The sequence below is a fragment of the Scleropages formosus genome, chromosome 1 (assembly GCF_900964775.1).
Source record: "Scleropages formosus chromosome 1, fSclFor1.1, whole genome shotgun sequence".
Classification (NCBI taxonomy): domain Eukaryota; kingdom Metazoa; phylum Chordata; class Actinopteri; order Osteoglossiformes; family Osteoglossidae; genus Scleropages; species Scleropages formosus.
In genome coordinates, this window is record NC_041806.1 from 12,920,493 (window position 1) to 12,937,381 (window position 16,889).

At 46.8% G+C, this 16,889-nt stretch overlaps 1 protein-coding gene across 1 annotated transcript; it reads right to left on the reverse strand.

The window, feature by feature from the left end:
• Positions 1 to 2,539: 2,539 nt before the first annotated feature.
• On the reverse strand, positions 2,540 to 11,348 carry LOC108933977 (interleukin-34-like). Its single transcript, XM_018751432.1, has 8 exons — positions 10,965 to 11,348; positions 9,632 to 9,692; positions 8,981 to 9,076; positions 8,192 to 8,301; positions 8,039 to 8,116; positions 7,729 to 7,929; positions 7,454 to 7,622; positions 2,540 to 3,648 (listed from the first exon to the last, which is right to left on the reverse strand). Exons 3-8 carry the CDS (start codon positions 9,018 to 9,020, stop codon positions 3,593 to 3,595), a joined length of 654 nt encoding a protein of 217 aa, XP_018606948.1. The 5' UTR covers positions 9,021 to 9,076; positions 9,632 to 9,692; positions 10,965 to 11,348; the 3' UTR covers positions 2,540 to 3,592.
• Positions 11,349 to 16,889: the final 5,541 nt, after the last annotated feature.

Here is a 16,889-nt window from a genome sequence, read left to right on the forward strand (position 1 = left end):
AATAAATTTATCTTTTTCATACATCTTAATAGGATTTGGGACCTTTATTCTTCAGAAAATGACCCATTTCCAAAGAAGTGGGGAATGGTCAGCAGGCAGACAGGTCAAGTCACCGTCCTTAGAGAGCTTGTCCTATAGCTGAGCATCAGTACTAATCTATGCCAGTCCATTCCATAAGTGAAGTAACTAGGCCCTGTCTGCAGTTAGCAAGAAGGTTGGTTGGAGTAACATGTATAGAGTAGGCATGCACACAGTAGATTTCTGAGAGGAGGGATTATTTACTCCTGAACAAATAGGCTAGAGAGATTAAGTAGGCACACCAGACTGCCAGCTGCACAGAAAGAACAAGTGATGGAGCAGTTCATGGAAAAGGAGTCTTCTGTCTGACCACCTGAAATATAAATTGGAACACAGTAAGTACCATGAGCACAGCAGGCCCTGCAGGCCTTTGCTGTCCAGTACAACAAACCTGTTGAATCAGTTGGGTTACAACAGAGATGTGAGCTTGACCCTGAAAGAGTTTATCTCTACTTCACAGCATGATGCCATTCTGTACCTCCAAATTCCTGCTGGAAGCCATAAGCTCTTTCCTTCAGTAGGAAAGGGGGGGGTGAGATGGGCCTGAGTTGATAGCCTTTGTGTCTTGGGTTGTTCACGGGAAGGAGAGGCCAACAGGGAACAATGTGGAAGACAGTGGTGAGGGAGGGACACAGAAGCCATCCTTTACCAGTGGACATTAGCAGTTCCTCTCTAGGGGGTCCTGTTTCCAAAATGCCTTGACAAGACCCATTCTATAGCCATCATGCATGGTAACAGGTGACATTTGTCAAGTCTGTAGTGTCCTGCAGGCTTACTCTCTGCACTCTCCATTACAGCTGCTGTTGCCCTTGCAACAGGGCTGTGTATGGCAAGGCTGCAGGAGTTCATCCTCTCCCTTTGCTGGCCAGAGAGGCTTAGTGCAGGAGCTCATCAGATTAACAGCTCCCTGTTACGCAAGCCCTCATTTGTACAGCAGCTTCCTGAGTACGAAACATGGTCATCTGCCTGTCTAGTACATGTACTGCACCATCCCTCCCTGCAAGTAGGAACACGGCCGCTAGGGTTAAAGGGTCCATTTGGAGCAGGAGCCCTGCCGACACAGCATCTGACAAAGGAAAGGCCAGTAAGCATAAGCCACATCAACCATGCAGTAGAAATCAATAAGCAACTTACATTTATGTTTATTCATTTAGCAGACGCTTTTTGCCGAAGCAGTGTACATCTCATACAGAAATACAATGAGTGCATTACAGGCGTGATATTCTAAAGCAGTTAATTTACTTTCCACTATATGACCGCTGAGCAGCTGCCTGAAGGCCAGGGCGGTGATGAATGTGTTGAAGCACAGGAATGACATTTTGGACTTGCTGTGATCACCTTCCAGTGGTCATAGTAACTATGAAAATGTGTCACACAGGTAAGGATTACAGCAGAGAAGCTAAATAACTACAGACAAATGTGGGTTGATTGCAGGCAATAGATGGGTGTGGAAATTCACAATGTTGACAACATCCAGCAGGTGTGTGTGGGCCAGTGAGCAACACAGATGTAGACTTAAGCGCTGTCCTGCTGTATCTGTGTTTTTCAGCTAGCAATGTGTAACAGTTGCAGCAGGTGGTCAAGGGTGCAGCACTGTACTGGTGGGGCACCCTGGCAGTTTTTTTGCTTTAATTATTTAGTTGTTGCCTTTGTCCAAAGTGTCAGTGATCTGTCACATCACTGATAAACATACTGCAGATTAATGTGGATGTGAAGGTTTTCCTTTTTATGCAGCTTCAGTAAAACAGAAGACACCTGCCAGACTAAAGGGCACAGAGATGCTGTTTGTTCCACAGTGGGAGAGCTGACATGAAATCTACTATTACCAGTATTGACCCCCATGAGGGCAGATGGATGAGTCTCCAGTGATTGTGTGGCCTTCTGCGATTTCCAACGCTGCATAATAGATAGATGTGTTCCTCATATTCACAAGGACTTGCATGGCCGAGCACAAAGCTCGTACCCTTAAAAAAAACACTTGAGTCAATGGAAAGCTTAACCAATCAGTTCACAACTTGAATAAGGTGTAAAATTCTCTTGAAAAGGTAATACAATGAATGACTCATTTACCTTTCAATTTCTTCATTTGTATGACATTTTTTTTCCTCCAACTTAAAACTAAAGCTAATTAAAATATTTACCCATCCATAAGGCAGGGTACTTTTAAGTGGAGCAATTGAGGTTAAGTGCCTTGTTGAAGGGTATTGCAGTAGTAGGTGAGATCTATTTCTGTGACCTTTGTAGCTAAAGGCAACACTCCCATCCAAACCACTCGCCCCACAGGGAACCAGAGCCTAATGCAGCACACAGGGCGTGAAGGGGAGGGGACACACCCAGGACAGGACGCCAGTCTGTCGCAAGGCACCCCAAGCGGGACTCGAACCCCAGACCCCCTGCAGAGCAGGACCCAGACCAACCCACTGTGCCTCCACACCCAAAGGCAATAGTAGAGGGGGGTTATTACTGATTATTGCTTACGTTAAGAGAATTACTGCATTAGCTGGCATTCTAATCTTTATTTTACACAATACATTTTAAAAGTGGCTTCTCAAAGCTCCTTATAACACAGATCAAAGAAATATGGGGCTATACATCCAATGCAAGTTACAATAAATATGAGCAAGACATCAAAATCCATCTGTTATTAACAGCTTGTTCATTGCAGGGTCAGAATGGGGTGGAGCCTATCCTGGGAGGGTAAGGCATGTGAAGCAGGACAAGGAGTGCATGAGCTCGATGTGTGATCTAGCTTAGCACTGGTTCAGTTTCCTAAACCTGATAACTGAGAACATGTTTGGAGATGTTCCTGTGGTGGTCTAACTGCAGATGTAAACCGAGACAGGCGTGAAGGCCAGCATGTGATCCAAGAGAAAGACGAGAGCGAGAGCAAAAGCAGGAGGGGCAGAGTAAGACAAGAGGACGCAGTACCTTTATTATAAAAATCATCTGCCTACACAATAAATAGAAAAAACAAGTGAAAGCTGTACAAAAGAAAGGCTTGTGGCTACAGTATAAAAAATAATTTTATTCTGCCTCTTCATTAATGGTTGTGGTCCAGACCCCACCATGGAAATAAACATGTTGAAACACACGAGGCCTTATATTGGACGGTAACCGACTCAACCAGCGAGTCATCCGGCAGAGCGGAGCGGCAGTTTACGGCCCTGCACCAGAAAGCAGCTCACCTCAGCATGCCTGTTCTAACAGCTTAACATCTTGGTGAAGCTCATGAGCTTGACTAGTTTGGCTACAGGGCAGGGTGGATGAAACAACGGTATGCCCCATGACTGGGACTTGACATACAGCCTGCTGCTCCTTCAGGCTCTCCCACACACACTTTCACAGACCAAGGTGACTGAGGCAGAGCAATGTAGAGCGCCAAAGCCGTCTGGCAACCACACGTGGCTGCATAGAGACAACGCGTGGATGGACGGTGGCAGAGGGACATCTGCAGGTGGAGTGTTGGAGCCGCCAGCCTGGAGCTGAGTGTGGCAGCTAGGAAAGTGCACCACACCTAGGCATCTTTGGTCTGCTGCTTCTTTCCCTTCCTCCAGTGCAGGATGCTGCAGTCTGGCAGAAATAAAAGACAAATATGCTGGTCAGTGGCCTCCTTCCTCTTGTCTGTACCCATGTTCTCTGTCATCACATCATCACTTTGTGTCTCTTCTCCAGCTATAAGAAAAAATTTTGCACATATTTATAGTGACACTAAGCAACATAGCAGCTATCAGATCTGTGCGTAATCCAAAGAATGTAACCCACTAGGGCAGCATGTGGTGCGGTAGTTAAAGCCTTTGCCTCTGGATTCAGGGTTGCATATTTGAATCCCACCTCCGATTGTAGTGCCCTTGATCAGGGAACTTACTGTGAAGGGAAATAGTAAAAATTACCCTCCTGTATAAATGGGTAAATCAGTGTAAATAGCTTAACACTGTAAGTAGCTTTGGAGAAGTGTCATATAAATAAATACATGTAATAACTACAACAGGCTGTAAGTGTGTCTTACACAGCAGACACTGGATGTCACAGTTTCCCAGACTGCAAACAAAACAGCTGTGGGAAATGCACTCAGCCCTCAGTTAAAAGGACTGTGAACAATGCAAAACCGTTACAGCAGCTTAAGATTCTTACAATGGGTTTATTACATTTACTCATTTAGCTGATGCTTTTCTCCAAAGCGACTTACAGTGTTAAGCTACCTACAATTATTTATCTCCTATACAGCTGAGTAAAGTTACTGGAGCAATTCAGAGTAAGTAACTTGCTCAAGGTTGCTACAGGTGAAAGTTGAACCTGTGACCTTTGGGTCCAAAGGCAGCACTTCTAACAGCTATGCTATAAGCAGTCTGTATTATTATTATTCCGTACAACAGTTTTTGCCCGTAGGACCTCCACAATGAGAATTCTGTACAGTGGTACATTCACCAGTTCAGCTGCTGTTATTCTGGAGTGAAGCAAAATGGCCTTATGGTTTTCCTGTAGAGTTCTGTAGGAAGTTCTAGTCCAAGATATGTTCTACTGTAATGGTAGTAATTAGCAGCATGTTTAAAGAGGGTTGTATCACAGACTCTTGGAACATGGCCTCAATTAGTCTAATTTTTGAATGTTCCTTCATTGAACATATTAGTTTGCTGAATGTGTATTTTAAAATTGTAACACTGGCACATAAACTAGAGATCTCCCAAAATCAATAGATCAGACTGGGTTTTTAAAATCTGGGTTTGCCTCTCATTACAGAAATTGTGTTTTAAGTTTTATAAACTTTGTTAAGAAGCAGGAGTCTGCCTTGGTTGGTATTTCTCTTGGTACAGAAAAAATATTTGATAGAATAAAATAGTTTGTGTTCAGTAAGAAAATTGTAAAAGATAACTTAATTGGCCTAATAAGCTTGCAAGCCTGTTCTTTCTCCATATTTATTCATGCTTGTGACTGAAACTTTGGCAGAAGCTCTTGGGAGCATGTATAAGGGTAGTAGAAGAGAATAACTGTTTCTGTGTATGATGATGATGTACTCTTGGACCTGAGTAACCCTGGCACACCTGTCCCAGCAGTTCTAAAGGTGATATCCTGTTATAGTAAATTTTCATGATATAAAGTTAATCTCTTTAAAACTCTGACAATCAAACTTAATACTCCTCCGGATTCTACATGGTATTTTCCCTTTAAACTGGCAAACTCCAGAAACCTGGTTTCTGAGAATTTTTGCCAATTCATTCATCTGATGTTTTTCTCCAAAATCATGTATGACTCAAAGTAAACAAAAGTGCATTGACAGCAGAGACAGACACAGATACTATGACTACTAAATTACAGTGTGTCCAAAAGCAGCACACATTACTCCTGTAGTTGTATTTAGAAGTGCCACAGTGTACTGTTTTTTTAAAACACCACAATTGTAAAGGTTAAAGAGGGTCCCATTTAATGGAATAATGTCATTAGGATATGAATATTTTTTAAAATACACACACACACACATTTTCAGAACCGCTTCTCCCATACAGGGTCGCGGGGAACCGGAGCCTACCCGGCAACACAGGGCGTAAGGCCGGAGGGGGAGGGGACACACCCAGGACGGGACGCCAGTCCGTCGCAAGGCACCCCAAGCGGGACTCGAACCCCAGACCCACCGGAGAGCAAGACTGTGGGCCAACCCACTGCGCCACCGCACCCCCTGCACTAAAATACATAACTTGAATTTGGCATTCATTTGTAACAATGTGAAAGTCACAGAATCAAACTCTGGAAGTTTTCCCAACCGAAAGACATAGATGGGCTGAGCAAACTGAGCACATGATTAGTTAGTCTCCGTGTACCAAGTTAGGCTGGATTCTTTATGAGTTGGCATGGAGCCGTTTTCATGTAACCTAAGATTAGGGGTCTTGTGTTTATTGTGAAAGTTCAATAAAATTTCATCTCTCCTTGAAAAATGTGTGGTATTTGCCTGTTTTAGCATGGAATTGGCAGGAGACATCTGGCAATACCAGCTAGGCTGTCACTGGTCATTTTGCCTTTAAACCCAGATCTGTCTAATGGGCTGGTGGACATCTGCAGTAAGTATATGACCTCTGAAAATACTTTCAAACATTTTAAACAATGAGTTACCTTAAGAGTTAAAACAGCTCCAGGCTATCATCTCTGCATATTCACTGTTTTAAGTATTGAGATCTGTTCTTACAAGGCACTGAGGGAGACATGGGAACATGACCTTGACCTGTCTTTTAAGGATGAATGGTCATCAATTATATGCCAAAGTGTTTGCTCCCACATCTCCTTATGATCTTCCAGCTCACTGACAACATGTAGCTCACTGCAGTGTGTCTCCACAGGATGTTCTTAGGGACATCTCAGCTGTGCTTCAAATTTAAGGCCTTCTGGGACTGTAATGGAGCCACTCTCATTCAACTGTGTTGCCCTCTGCATTCCTACTGAGCCACACCAAACTCAAAGTCGTGGAGCTCTGATGGATCACTCTTAAATAACTTGGCAAGTTGTTGGACTCAGTATGGTGTCTAATGTTATTTCACTAGAAAAAATATTTGCAAGCCTATTCTACTCCCATCCCGGGTGTGCCCCCCCCCAGCCTTGCACCCTGTGTTGCCAGGTTAGGCTCCGGCTCGCCACGACCCCACTCAGGACAAGCGACTTCAGACAATGTGTGTGTGTGTGTGTGTGTGTGTGTGTGTGTGTGTGTGTGTGTGTGTGTGTGTGTGTGTGTGTGATAATTCTACTGAACTATGGAAGACTCAAACCTTTCTGACACTTCTCATATGGTGCTTCTTGATCACCCTGTTGAACAATGAAATTTTCTCCCTGTGTCCTCTTCAATCTTTGCGTCAGTCTCCAGTAAGTGCAGTGTTGGTCCTCAGTGTATTATTTCTGTTCTCTGTCCCTCAAGGTCCAGTACAACGAGCTGATGGGAAGTGTCATTCGCACCACTCATCAGTAGGGAGAGCTTCTACTCCAAGCACCACAGCTACATGCACATGCTCAGGCCTAGTCCACCCACACACGTGGGTTAGGAATGTGCTGGAACCAGGCCCCTGTGGGCATCAGTTACAACACAAAGACACCACAGAGCTCTGTGTCACGATGGGCCTCTTTGTACCACATTACATTTTTCCACCGATTCATCATCTCTCCCATTTTTCCATGTTAACACACATTTCAGACATCCACCTCACGATCAGAATTCCAGGTCGTATTTCCAGATTGTTCCGGAAGATTACAGAGGGAGAGCTGGTAGTAAAAATAGAGTGTGACTGGAATGTGGGTGGAGTTTGGCAGGAGTGTGTGAGGAGTGTGTGTGGAATGTGTATGGAGTATACTGAGTGTGCAGTGTATTGAGTGTATGTGGAGTGTAGTGTGTGTGACTCACAGTGTTCCTTGCTGTCACTGTTGCTGCTTGGAAAGCAGTCACTGAAGAGGCAGTGCATGGTCCTGTAGCAGTTGTCCACCAGGGCCTTTGGGGACATCAGCTTCCACACGGCACTGTTGGGGTCCCTCAGCTGGGCCCAGATCTGCTCTATCTGCTCAAGGGGATCTCGCTGTATGCACACACACACACAGGTACAAGAAACAGATGAAAATTCCTCAAACTCCTGAAATGGAAAAATGCCACAAAGCCACCTGAGAAACTAGTGGAACCCTCACCTCCTCCTCCTCATGTTCCCCATTCTGCGGCTGCTGGAAGACTTGCTGCACCATGCGCAGAAGATCCTGGAGGCTGGAAACGTAATGCCGTGACGGGTGTCTCTCTGGCAATATCTGCAGAACCTTTTTGAGAACCTCTTGGTTGATAAGCAACCACAGCTCCTGCAAGTCCCCGATCTCCAGGTCTGGCACCATACTCATCTGGAGTGAGAGCAACGAGAGCTAGTCACATGGGTCCAAGGGGAGGGAAGAGCTGAGTGAATAACTGAATAAAGGAGTGTGACAGTCAGCGAATGACTGAGGTACCCACCAGCTTGCTGATATTGCGTAGTCTGAAGACCTCCTGTGGCCTAACTTGGACCGTGTAGTTCAGGGGGAAGTTGTGCTTCTGTAAAGTACATAGGACCAGGTTAGCCTGCAGGTTGCAGTCAAACCCAACACCACCATACAGACACCCCCTCACCATGAACTGCCGGCGGTCTCCAGAGTGCAGCCTGGCCTTCAGTGTGTTGAGCGACTTGCAGAGCTCTGGCAGTGTGGCACTTCCCGCAATGGGCAGCACCCAGATTAGCACTGCAGGGGGCAGCACACATGTAGTTAAAGCTCTCTGTTTCTGTGCATTTGAGCCTTGGGAGGTATTTCCAGGCAACACACAGACTCCACGCTCCTGGTTTTGTAAACACCACGTCCAAAAAGGATGAACGATGACCCTGCTGGGGTGACTGCAGGGGGGGCCTTCAGAGCAATGACCCCTTGTGGGGAGGCTACAGTGAGGAACTGGCCCCAAACTGCATGTCTGCAAAGCATGGCCTTTCACTCAGAGCCCAGCACATTCCAGAGTGAGGGCCACACAGCGCAGCCTCCCCCCAAAACCACACTACAACCACAATAGGTCACATGCATTTTTTTCTGTTTTTGCACTTCAATGTCATTTAATACCATTATAATTGAAAGAAAAAAATATAAATTAAGTAATTTAATACTGGAGTAATCCTAGAAAATATTACAATCTTTCTCTGTGTTGTTTCATTTCTGAATGGTGTAGGACACAGTATCAGGTGGTGGTAAAGGAAATTTAATTTTGTATTGTCCTAGGGGGGTTTGGTCCTACACTTAGTCTTAGCACGCACACACACGCTGAGCAAGACACACAGGAAGGTAAGTGAACATGAAAAAAATCCAGGGAGACACACGCACAAACACACACACACAGAGTCAGAGGTGCAGTCACACATTCCCCACAGGGACTTACCCAGCAGTAGCATCAGAAGCCAGCTCAATGGACGGGCCATGCTGCTTGCTCTGACACACCGCAGAATGTTCCGGAAGTCAGACCACAGTTCAGGCCCTGATCAATGAAAATAAAAATATTGCTGATGTATGGTACCATATGTTTACTAGGATCAAAAATGACAGTGTAGCTTTTAACTGACAGATTGCTGGTAGTCAGGGTCGTGCAGCCCGGCCCCAGTCCCAGCATTCCTCAGGACTCGCCACTTTTGAGATTCAGCTTCCACAGATCCTCCTTTTCACTCTGACATTCATTATTCTATTTTCACAGCCAGTTGAGAAAACCCACAATTTTTAAGAACTTAGAAAACCTGAACAGAAACACATTTGAAGTGGCAGTGAAGCGCAGCTGTGAGTGTTTTGCTGCAGTTTGCTTTACTTTGGGGTCCAGCAGCTAGTCGAACCTTGGCAGCTGTACCTTTGTAGATAGTTACTGTGGTCCTACTTTGGTTGAATGAAGCACTAAAGACCAATTCATTTTGCTCACTGCTGGAACAATTTCAGGACAAATTCCTTCAAAAGGCTATCTGGATATTCTCAGCCTGGTGACATCATGGTCATCATCATCATCATGACTGTCATCAGCAGGCCTTCATCCCCCACAGTGACTCACCACTCAAGGAGTCTTGTGACCACTCCCTTGTGTGACAGTGGATTCTGAAGAGCTGCTCCTCCTGCATCGCAATCACAAACACACAGGAAATACATCAGAGGTGTGATGCAGCAGCACAGTGCGTTGCTCATCTGCTAGGCACTGTCACCAGAACGATATAAAGTCAAGCTCTGTGAGTCTTTGCTGTTGTTAAGGCTCAGCAAAGGTCAGTAGATGTGTCCAGCTCAGTTTGTGTGAGTGCCACGTCTCCTGACCTTCTGGCCCTTTCTGCAGACTCATGTCTTCAGCATCACCTGGAACGGTGTGAACACATCCTACCCATGTGTCACTCTATTCATAACCCTCCAAATACCTAGTATCTAATATCTACTCTAGTACAATAGTTAATTGTGTGTCAGAGCTGCAACACAGTATGTCACCCTGGACCCTCATCACTTTCTTGACTTTATCATAAAATGTTTGCACTGATTTACTTGTACAGCAAGATAATTTTTACTACATCACTGCAAGGTAAATGTCTTGATCAAGGTTACTGCAGCGGGAGGGAAATTCAAATTGTGGACTTTCATACTGCAAGGCAAATCCTCTAACTACTGTGCCTCCTACTGGCCATCATTGTGCTGTGTGTCCTTGTCAACGTTCCTCATGCTGTTGCGCTCGCCTACCACACAGCCAAATGCATAATGACACCGATGCAGAAAGATTCAATGGTTCACAGCTGGTCTGCACCACTGGAACACCTGGGAATGTCGGCCCAATGACATATGCCAGGACACAATGTATGTAGTATGCTGCATGAAGTTGGCTCCTGGAGCGGCTCCACACTCTTGTGCAACGCACTACTCCGTCTCCCGCTTATAACATCACTGGAAACTTTCCTGCTGCTCTCGGCTATCGCTCTATCCTCACTTGCGCACATTTCTGTACTTCATATTTCTTGAAAGCCTGGAGGTGCAGTGGTGCAGTGGGTTGGACCGGGTCCTGCTCTCCAGTGGGTCTGGGGTTCAAGTCCCGCTTGGGGTGCCTTGCGACAGACTGGCGTCCTGTCCTGGGTGTGTCCCCTCCCCCTCCAGCCTTACGCCCTGCGTTGCCGGGTTAGGCTCCGGCTCCCCGCGACCCCGACTGGGACAAGCGGTTCAGACACCGTGTGTGTGTGTATTTCTTCCGAACGTTCAGTGCAGTCGCGTTGTGTGTGGTGCGCAGCGGCCGCGATGTCCGCTCTAGTCTATACGCACCTGGACCGCACGGTCACGGCGCCGCGCATCGCGAACGGAACATATGGACACGGATCCCAAACGCAACCATGATTAAGTCGGGAAAATTAAGCACCTACCGCCACAGAACCTCCGATGAAGACCTCCGAGGGCCGAGGCGCTACCCGAACGCGCTTGTGCCGTCTCGCTCCCTGGACTCGCGCTCTCGGCCGCCTGCGGACACCCCACTGACCCCGATCCGCCTCCTGTCCCCTAATATCTGCGGAAAGCTGGGAATTCCCAGGGACCTCCTCTTCTTCCTCTACTCCTCCTGTCCTTCTTCTCCTTCTCGTCGCGGCTCGTTTCTTACCTGCTGTTTGTAAGCAACCCGTTCGTCCGCGCGGCTGCTTAAGTTTCACTTTCGCGTTCGGCGGCTTTCATCACAGTGATCCTCTCTCAGAGCCGTCTGAGTCTCTCTATGAGTCGCTGTTTTAGTCCCCATGTGAGTATTTATATTTACTCACGTAGCAGACACCCTTCTCCAAAGCAAATTCCAACAAACACTGTAGTATCAGCCCAATTTTTCACTCAAGGTGATTTACCGTACTAGATATACTACAGTACAGTACACTTGGAGTGAGTTACTCATACACTAGTGAAACTCTCTCACACGCTACAATTTAGAGCATTAGTTCACTTGAAATACACATCTTTGGACTGTGGAAGGAAACCAGAGCACCAAGATTAAACCCACGCAAACACTAGGAGAACATACAAAACTCCACAGAGATGGAGTGGGGATCGAACCCATGGCCTCTTGTTCTGCCCAGGTGCTGTGAGACTCCAGCAGTACTCGCTGTGCTATACAGTGCTGCCAAGCCTATCTCTCATATTAGCCTCTAGTTCAATCTCTCTTTTGAGTCTCTCAGCAGTTCCCTTTGGGGAGATGAAACCCAGAGACCCTCCTTGCAGACACCGGCAACTAAAGTCTTAGTGCTCCCAAATGCACCGTAGCTCTGTCAGCAGGGCTTTTCATGGTCTCTCTGTGTTGAATGACTGAGAGTTTGCTGTAGCATATCTAAAGCTCTGATCCGTGTAAAAAGAATCTAACTAAATCACCTTGGATAAAGGAGTCACTTGAATAGTTCATAAGAACTGTTCATCACAGTACAGTTATTATTTGTCTGCTAAATTAACACATGTAATTATATGTAAATATTATGTACGATTCATCGTACAATTCATCCACAATCAACCTGCAGTCATGGGTCAGCCTTGACCACATCACAGGGGCTTTGTTTAAGGTCTGCTCCTTGTTTGCACCGCTATGCTCTAGGGGACGCTCACAGTGTCACTGCTCCTTGCCCCTCCATTGTGACATGCAGTGAGAGACCGCAACAATGTGTCACCGTTAGCAACACGGCAGCCCACAGAGCCGCATCAGCCCGGCACTCTGCGGTGGCGAGTCAGGAACCCCTGAGATGGCCCCGGACTAAACCGCCGCCGCGGTCTCATCATAGCACCCCTCCCTCCCCTGTGGCTCTCACGTACTTGCATGTTGAGGGGTAGCAGGCAGCTGAGCCACAGATACCCCTCAGAGCAGCATGATGGCGTGTCCTTCCTGCTGTTGTGGCTCTGCAGAGGACAGGAATGCCATAAGGACAAATGTGGGGTTGGGGGCGGCTGACTGGGGAGTTTTTTGACTACGGTGAAGTCACTGTGACAGTAAACACAGTGGGACAGAATGTCCGAGGGCCCTTCCAGTTGAGCAAGATAAATGTCAACAAAGGAGACATTCCTTCTGTCCATGGCAGCTCAGTCCCTGCTGACCAATTCCAGACTGACAAGTCTTCAACATATAAACTGTTTTTCCATTCACACTGTGGTGAAACACACCCAAAGCACAGTGCTGCTATGGAGGACCGGCGAGTGTCCTGAAGGGAGATTCCAGTCGCCGTGCAGAAACCAGCAATGGTAAAAGAAGGCCAACATCAGGCTGGAAATCCCGGCAAGGAGGGCAGCAAGATAACGGTGCTGTGCACACACTGCCCACAGTTACACCCCCCTTCTGAAGTCACTTCCTTAGCCATGTCTCCACTTATGGTCTACAGTGTTGGCCAAAAGCCACTTTGCACGTCATCTGCAGCTGTTCAGATGTTGTTCGTCTCCTCCTTCCTCTCGTTGGTTCTGCCTTGTTTCCATCTGCTCTCTGTTTATTCTTACCGGCCTCTTTAAGCACATCCTTTGAGTGAAGTCTTCATATGGTCCTGCAGTGCTCACCTCTGGTCTCCTGTATGCCTCTGCAGTGTGCTCTCCACTTGAGTTGCAGTGTCCAGTGTTCCACTGTCCAGTACATCACTGTGGTCCAGTCTCAAGCTGAGGTCCAGTGTCTTGTTAACTCTCTCCAGGAGAGGTCAAGTATCTCATTATACTCACAGTCCAGTTTTTACATGTGGTTTGGAGTTCTGTATAGTGTTCAGTGTGTCACTATGATCAAGTATCCTGCAGATGTGCAGTGCCCAGTATGCTATACCTCTTCTGTCCAGTTTCCTGCTGAGGTCCACCATCATGTACACTGTCTACTATATAAGTCCAGTCTCCAGATGAGGTTCAGTGTATTGTTGTGGCCCATTTTCCAGCTCAGTTCCAGTGTGTTTTTATTCTGTCCAGTATATCATTACGGTCCAGTTTTGGTTAGTAGTTACTGCTTGGACATCAGTCCACTTAGCATAAGATCCTCACAGCTGGTTAAAAGTTCAAATGATTCCAGTTCTCTGCTATCAAGGCCGTGCAGCTCACTTCCTAATTTTTTTCTGTGTTTAGACTAGAGCATTTAAGAATGGACCCCCTGCCACTTGCATCCCAGACCTGAACCCCTGACCAATCACTGCCATATCACTGCAAAAACATGTCATGTTTGGAACCCATGTGTGAGGTGGCCAAGACCAGTGAGATGTCATGACGCCCCCACGAGTTGTGTCACGGTGCAGGCAGGACCAGACCTGCTCAGCCAGCAGTGACCTCACAGGCGCCCACTGCCACTTCACTGCCATTGTCCCGCAGAGGGGAATTCTTCAGGGGTCAGCTTCCTGTGGCTTCAGGAGCCCGACCTGCTGCTCTGTGTTTCAACTGCTGTTCATCCTCCACCTCCAGCTGACGACTCTCCCACAGCATTGCGGTTAAGGAACAGGAAAGAAAGTTTTAGGCTTAAATCTGTAGTGGGATACAGCTCCTGTACCTTGGTTGGAAATGCTTTTCCCATTAAATGGCTTTTGCAGCTGTGCAGAATATAAATGTCTTTGTACAGCTGTGTATAAACATGTTTGATATGAAATTAAACCCATTATCCAGACCCAGTTTCACTGGCAAAACGAGTGTTTCCTAAACACCATGAAGCCCCATGGGAGAGTCCTGAGGATGAGCTCTGACAGTTACCAGGAATTTATTGTATCAACAAGAGTATTGACACACACACCCTCATGCACAGAGATACTCTTGAGAATTTGAGCAAAACCTGTCCTACCAGCAAAGAAATGTTCGAATGTTGTGGAGTTTACAAGTTCTCCCTGTGTCTTTGTGGGTTTAATGGAGTCTCTGGTTTCCTTCCACAGTCCAAAGACAGGCAGTTAAGGTGGATTGGTGACTCTAAATTTCCCATAGTGTGTGAATGGGTGAGTGTGTGTGTAGCCACCCTGTGATAGACTGGTGTTCTCTCCAAGGTGTACCCCCACTTCCTTGGACCCAGTGCTTCCAAGATAGGCTTTGGTTCGCCACGACCCTGCTCAGGACTATTATTAAGCGATTATTGAAATTGGATGGATGGATAATTGTGTATGCATCTATGTTCCTTTATCCTATTTTAAAGGGCTATTTATTGTCTCATTTACTTCATTTCACAATCAAGGAGAACTTACAATGGCTCTGTCCTAGACCAGGTTCCCCATTGCAAAATGACAAAAATATATGAAAAATCTCTTGAAACAGTGAAAGTCTGACAGTCAAGACCCGAGCAGGTCCCCTGAATAAACCCCAGACTGTACTCTGTGAGGGGGTGCGGTGGCGCAGTGGGTTGGACCACAGTCCTGCTGTCCGGTGGGTCTGGGGTTCGAGTCCCGCTTGGGGTACCTTGCGACAGACTGGCGTCCCGTCCTGGGTGTGTCCCCTCCCCCTCCGGCCTTACGCCCTGTGTTGCCGGGTAGGCTCCGGTTCCCCGTGACCCCATGGGACAAGCGGCTCTGAAGATGTGTGTGTGTGTGTGTGTACTCTGTGAGGTGTGTCACCACTGTCATGGTGACAATTGGGCTTTGCTCATGAGCTTAAACAGTACAAACTGTGGCTGCTGACCTGGAGCATCTAACTAAGCAACTGCATACAAAATAAAGATAACGCAACACACTTACCTGTCAGATATTCCAGCATGAGTAATAATCCATAAAAAGTCCCATTGATGGACTCTTTTTGTGTGTGTGTGTAACCATGGGTGTCTGGGCTGCACATTACCTGAACACTGAATAAAAGCAGGGTGTTGCATTGAACTGTAGGAATGCATAAACCAACAGATATGCCAATGTTCCGTGTCTCTCTGTCAGACACACACAGTACTCTGAAACAAACAAAGCTATTCATAGAACTAGAACTCATTGGTTGTTGCCAGGGGACATTTCTGCAGCCAGGGAGGACACAGCCGTGTCTGCTGGGTTCAGCTGTAACTCCCAGTCCCCCAGGAAGGACACAGTGCCCTTCTGTTCGTGGTCAACACGCAGGACTCCAGAGCACAGAGAAAGCCTCATCTCCATAGTTGTGTCATGGCTGAGGTCCTCTGCACCTCCCTCCCCAACCTCTAGGGGGAGGTCTTTGTGTCCCATTCTGCATATGGGTGTGTCTTCTCTGTGCCTTGTGCACAATGTTTGTGTGTATGTATGTGCCAGAGGCATCTCAGGGTAGCTTCACAGGGAGGAGCTACATGACTCTTACATGTTAGATTCCTCTCAACAGTGGTTTTCTGAGTACAGGACCATTTCTCCTTGGTTCGACACTGAATTCAGTGTTTTGCCCTCAGCTGTTTTTTGCTACATGTTGCCTGGCTGTGTTCCTGAGGGAGGGCAACAAAGACCCACCCTGTGTTCAGCTTATTACCTTCCCCCGGTGCTAGTGAAATGTGCCAAGGATGTGATGCAATACTGCTCTGCCCCCTAGTGGCATGAGGTGGTACCTGTTTTGAGGACTGGACACTCACCTGGTCCTGTGTTGAGCTCCACTGTGTTTGCCACTGCTTTGGACTGGGAGACATTTCCAACTTGTTGCATCCCTCTTTTCACACTGCGGCATCCAAAGACAGTGCTCAGTAGCTCCCCTAGTGGTACAGACCACCTCAGAACCTCAGAACTTTAACAAGCGCAGGAAAATTCCACGTTCTACCAGACTGCAGTCAGCAGTGTCGTGTTCTGTGCTGTTGTATGCTGGAGGGGGGGAAACATCTCTGCTGGTGAAACCCACAGACTCAACAAGCTGGTGAAGAAGGCAGGTTCTGTTATGGGTCTGACACCCAACCCAGTGGAGGCAGTGGCAAAGCACAGGATGAGCAAGAAGTCAAAGCCTATCATGGACAATGTCATACACCCCTAGAATGAAGAGGAAGATACAGTCCATAATGGACAATGTCTCACATTCCCAGGATGAGGATGATATTACAGTCAATTATGGACAATGTCGCACACCCCCAGGAGGAGGAGGAATTTACAGTCCACTACAGGCAATGTCTCACACCTCTGTTCAAATTCATTACTATGAGCACCTTCAGTCACCAGATCGTTCAGTTCTGGTGCACAAAAATGTGCTCTTGGGTCTTTCATTACCAACTGCCCTAGCCTCCATAATCCCAGTCAAGATTCTATTAGCTCACCACTGTACAACTGTAGTTCATAAATGTTGATTTTGTCATTTTTTTGTTTTATTTATTATTTTTATTTTTTATAGAGCGCTCTTCTCACACAGTGACACAGAGCGCTTTAACATAGGCATGCAGCAAGAAAAATTGATACAAACAAAGACAGTCAACTAATGGC